The sequence below is a fragment of the Cyphomyrmex costatus genome, unplaced genomic scaffold (genome assembly GCF_001594065.2).
Source record: "Cyphomyrmex costatus isolate MS0001 unplaced genomic scaffold, Ccosl1.0 scaffold1419, whole genome shotgun sequence".
NCBI lineage: Eukaryota > Metazoa > Arthropoda > Insecta > Hymenoptera > Formicidae > Cyphomyrmex > Cyphomyrmex costatus.
Genome location: NW_017275412.1, coordinates 48385 through 54078, shown reverse-complemented (window position 1 = coordinate 54078; position 5694 = coordinate 48385). Strand labels below are relative to the sequence as shown.

The 5694-nt window shown below is 35.3% G+C and overlaps 1 protein-coding gene across 1 annotated transcript; it reads left to right on the top strand.

Annotated features, from left to right (window-relative positions):
* The first annotated feature begins 377 nt into the window (after nucleotides 1–377).
* rk (G-protein coupled receptor rickets) lies at nucleotides 378–5694 on the top strand. The gene is made up of 13 exons (XM_018551598.1): nucleotides 378–427; nucleotides 512–583; nucleotides 693–764; nucleotides 832–900; nucleotides 1076–1219; nucleotides 1355–1495; nucleotides 1651–1716; nucleotides 1821–1964; nucleotides 2051–2122; nucleotides 2214–2503; nucleotides 2756–2935; nucleotides 3051–3245; nucleotides 4033–5694. The coding sequence occupies exons 1-13, from the start codon at nucleotides 378–380 to the stop codon at nucleotides 5439–5441; spliced, it is 2904 nt and encodes a 967-aa protein (XP_018407100.1). The 3' UTR covers nucleotides 5442–5694.

Sequence of the window (5694 nt, the reverse complement as noted above, 5' to 3'; positions counted from 1 at the left end):
GAATATTTTCATCTTATTTACTATAACTACTTAACAATACTCGTAAACCGAGTTTAATTATGAATCAGCGATTTTGTTATAAATTTTAATTACTCTTTTTAATATGTATGGTTTTAACTATTCTAGTTCGACTAGTTTCATTTTAAGTGGGAAGAAGTAAAGTTACTCAGTTCACTTTGTTTTCCCGTTCTACCATAAACACTATTCATTACAAGTGCAACGATTTCTTTTGAAATCATCTCTCGTAAAAAAATTATTTTTAAAAGGCGTTGCTCAATGACCCTTTGGCCGCTAAAATTTTTCATATCTTCTGCAAATCTTATTACATGTGCTTGAACAAAAAATTACAACTGTTTGCTTCGTATTATGTTAGGAACATGATATACACTGCAGATTGCAATGTCGAGATACATGAGAAACACATTTTGTTCGTACTATGTCTTTAATGTTTGCGAATTTTCTTATTGTAATACGCAATTTTATACAATTGTTGTATTATACTGTGTTTCAGTGATTTGACCAACAATAATATAACGGACATTCCAATACGTGCTTTCCATCGATTTCCCAATCTCGAAATTTTGTGAGTATTATGAATTGACGAGGGAAAAACACATATATTTCATAGAATTTGAAATATTCACGTTATATCCACACACATAAGACATATATCATGAATCTTCATTTTTTAGATTTCTTCGACGTAATCATCTACGTACCATTCATGCCGACGCGTTTATACACTTGGCAAACCTTCGTATATTGTGAGTGTATGAAAAATAAATCACCGTCTATCCGTAACGCAATATTTTTCATTTGTTTTATCTTTAGGGAACTCGATGAAAATTTTTTAACCAAGATACCTTCTGCTGTTATAAATCTACCTAGCCTCGAAGAATTGTAAGCGTTTATTAAATTAATGCCTATAAAATACACATGTAAAATCTGTACCAACAATTTTCTTATTCAAAATATAATATCTTTTCATCTTCTTGCACATTCATGGGAATGTATTGTTCTCAATATTATCTGAATGCAGTGCACCTTTATGATGTTTCCATGTATCTCTCTCTAGGTCTATATCGAATAACAAAATAAAACAACTCACGAAAGATGCATTACGCTACGCTAGTAATTTGGTATCGCTCGACTTACGCGGAAATCCTATTAAGGAAATACATGACGAAACCTTCCAGAATCTTGGCAAACTCCGTAAGTTGTAAGTAATTTATTTTCAACCATACTTCACGGTCTCTATCCGCATCGACGAAGATTAGCCTACATGATAAACAATTTATTCGTTAAACAAAATTATGCTACACTGGTGTAACTCTACATTTTCTATTAATTATAGAATATTGTCAAACGTGAAAGAATTGCAACTTTTTCCCAATTTAAATGGGGCAGCATCTTTAGAAGTATTAAAACTGGATCGTTCCCAATTAAAGGAAATCCCTCCTAATCTTTGTCGGCAATGTCCGAAACTCAAAAGTCTGTAAGTTTAATCGAAATTATATTAATTGTATTTAGTAAAAAATTTGTTCGTAATAATATTGTTTTTAATAATTATTTATTCCTGTTATTGATAATTACTATATTTTTATCAACATATATTCTACATGTATATATATGTTCTATTTCTGTTTTTAGCGATATAAAATCTAATCTTTTGACAGAGATACCAAATTTACGAAACTGTAATGAACTTCGTGTTTTGTAAGTATGTTAGATAATGCGCAAATAAGTTATCATAATATATTTGCAATATATTTTAAGTATTGTATATCGAAGACAGTGTTAGTTTAACACGAATTTTTTAGGGATTTAGCTAGTAATATGATTTCTTCATTACCTGACGACGCATTTAAAGATTTGAATATGCTGCACGATCTTCTCTTGTCCAACAATAACTTGCAAAGCATTTCTAGTGACGCATTTATCGGATTATCTAGACTCCAAGTTTTGTAAGTGCAATACACTTAATCAAATTACTCCGATTTTACTAAGTTTCTAATAATTTATATTCAATTTGAATCATTTATTTTGTCAGAGACTTGGAGAAAAATTATATTGAATATATACATCCTGATGCATTCAGAGAAACGAAACGGTTACAAGACTTGTAAGTGCACCTTATAATTCAATTGTATTTTACAAGTCAGTATTTTTATAAATCGATTTGAAGCAATTAAGATATAGGTATTTATTTATAGAAATTTAGGAAATAATGTTTTTCCTACACTGCCGATAAGAGGCCTTGCGGGGTTATTGCATCTTAAAACATTTAATAATCCTGCATTGCGAGAATTCCCATCTCCTGAAAGATTTCCACGAGTACAAACAATGTTGCTGTCATACGCTTATCATTGTTGCTCATTTCTCTCGCTTGACGTGGAGGAATCTGTCACAAAATCGCCAGTACAGGAATCGATTTTGTTTCCCACTGATGATTTCGATACTAGTTTATGGAATTCGACATTTAGCGATATCTGGCCACAATTGAGTAAGTAACTTTTTTTCATGTTTTCTTTTTTTGTGTATTAATTTATCTGTACGTTTTTTTTTTCCATATTTTTAGCGTCTATCATGCCTTATTTAACACTTAATTGCTGCAAAGCCTCTATTAGAATCTCAGTCGTTAAAAATTATTTGCATAGTTTTATAGAGATAGAATACGCTTAAAGAGCAAATATTTTCATTCCATTTCATGTTTCATCATTGATCTTTGCTGCACTGAAGTGATAACATTTTTTAGATAACTTGACCGACAAATTCGGATCGCAGATAAATGAATTTTGGGCTAACTTTGGTTCAGATTTTACCTACCCCGGAAATTTGCCTTCTTACGTAGAGGATTATTTCGAGAACCTAAACAGTCGAACGACATCGACGAGTCGGACTATATCTTCTCGTATCCAATGCTCTCCGCAACCTGGTACGTCATACGCTCGATAATGATTCAAAATACATTAAACGCACGATGTTAAAATATTTCATTCATTTGATTAACTTGTATATACACTTATATGATATGTATGTGAAATTTTCAGGTCCTTTTCTACCGTGCCAAGATTTATTCGACTGGTGGACTTTACGATGCGGTGTATGGATAGTCTTCCTCCTTGCCATGCTCGGAAATGGCACTGTAGTGTTTGTCTTGATATTCTCGAGAAGCAAGATGGATGTGCCACGATTTTTAGTCTGCAATTTAGCAGCTGCCGATTTTTTCATGGGTGTTTATTTAGGTAATTTTCTTTTTTCTCATATTTCTCTCATTTCTGGTAAAAAAAAATAGTAGAGAACAATAGAAAAATTTTATTGTTTTGAATATGGAATCTGGCTCGCGAATTTACTAATTTGAATCAAATCTTATAGGAATCTTGTACAAATTTTATAGAATCCGATAAAATACGATAGGATTTGTATCCGATTTATCGTAATGTTCGCGAGGTCGATGATAAAAAATTATATAAATTATTAAAAGTCATAAAAGAATGCACGGTTTTAATATATAACCAATCTCTCAAGTTTAATTAAATTAGACTTTACATTATAAGTTTTTACTAGAATAATTATTTAATTGATAAACGAAAACTCGAGTATATTCTAGGCATACGCCTTGTTTCAAATAAAGATACAACTTTATGTATTAACAATACAATTATTAAACCAATAGAGGTACCAAGGCCCGCAGGGTAAGGAGACCAGCAACAACGATTTTCTAACTTTTAAGAAAAGACAGTCTAAAGAAATAGTGCCATTTCTCGCTCTCACAATTAGTTTGATGCAATTATCAATCGTTAATAAAACAAATATTTCAACATAAACTTATAGAAAACGATACAAATTGATAGAAATGTTATCGTTTTCAATTGTTCTCTATCAACTTTTTTTTACCAGCGATGCCGTTATTGTGTATCTACATGTTATTCAAGCATCTACATGTATATCGGCTGTACTAACTAATCAAAGATTCTTACTGTTGAGTATTCTTTGGAGAGATCTTTAATCAACGAGCGATGTGTATTTTAGGTTTATTGGCTGTTGTTGATGCATCGACATTAGGAGAATTTCGAATGTATGCGATACCATGGCAAATGTCGGCCGGATGTCAATTGGCTGGCTTCTTGGGAGTCCTTAGCTCTGAACTGAGCGTGTATACTCTTGCTGTGATTACTTTGGAAAGAAATTACGCGATAACGCACGCGATGCATCTGAACAAACGGCTCTCCTTGAAGCACGCAACCTATATCATGACGATAGGTTGGTGCTTTGCTCTATCCATGGCGAGCTTACCGCTATTGGGAGTTTCGGATTATAGAAAATTCGCTATTTGCTTGCCGTTTGAAACTAATGGCAGCGCGGCACTCGCATATGTCGTATTTCTTATGTTGATTAACGGAGTAGCTTTCCTGATATTAATGGGGTGTTATTTGAAGATGTACTGCGCGATACGAGGCTCTCAGGCGTGGAATTCGAATGATTCTCGCATAGCCAAAAGAATGGCGTTGCTCGTATTTACAGATTTTCTCTGCTGGTCACCGATAGCCTTCTTTTCTCTCACAGCGACCTTCGGATTGCAGTTGGTGTCTCTAGAACAAGCGAAAGTTTTCGCAGTATTCGTGCTACCGCTCAACTCTTGTTGCAATCCTTTCCTGTATGCGATCCTTACAAAACAATTCAAGAAGGATTGCGTGTTGATATGCAAAGCAATTGAAGAGTCACGTGTAACTCGAGGTATCGGTAGGTGCCGACACAGTTCGAATTTTAGCAATCGGCAGACACCCGCCAATACAAACAGCCTCGTTGACCGGTCGTCACGAGAGAATCAAGGACTTCAAACACCATGCACTTGTAATTCGAGATTCTTAGAAACTGGAAGCCGTTGCTCATCTTACCGTTGGTGGAGCGCCGGTATATTCTGGCCATGTACACGCGACTCCCGACCACGACACACGCATAACGATCAGTACGCCTATCAGATCGCCCAGATTCAACAGAAGCAGCATAAACGGGCATCTTCGGTATCATCCAGCGAGAATTTCTCTTCGTCCAGATCGGACTCTTGGCGACAAACGCATCACTGCGGCATTCCGCTTAGATTGCTAGATCCAAAACGAAGAACTTCCTCTTGGTTGATCACTAGGAAACCGTCGCAGGATTCGAATTTAAGCTCCTCGCGTAATGATTCTTCCGGTTCCGCGACCACTGCCAGCACTAGTACCTGGCGCATCTCGAGATCTAGTGCCTCTCTAGAAATTAGCGCGCGTAATACGCCGAGACCGATTAGATCGAAGCCACGACTAACTCGTCAACTCGCTATCCAGGAGCCGGAACCTCCAGGATCTCCGGGAAGACTAGCCGTTAGATTACTCGCCACGATACCTTCTGCGGCTGAGACCAGCGATCAACAAGATGACGAGAATACACCAACAAATTAAATATTTCTATCTCTAACTATATATATATTTTTGTGCATTATACATATGTAATATGCGTCGCATTTTTTAAATGTATTCTCGTCGAGTGAATTCGACAAATTCAGTATTAACAATCTTCGCTGGTATACCTGCGTAGCGTGTAGTTATATGTACGTATATTTATATTTATGGCATTTTGTACATCTTCAGAATTGTTGCTTAAGCGGTCAAGTAGAAAACGAATGCTAGATGCTACATATACAGTATTAAATAT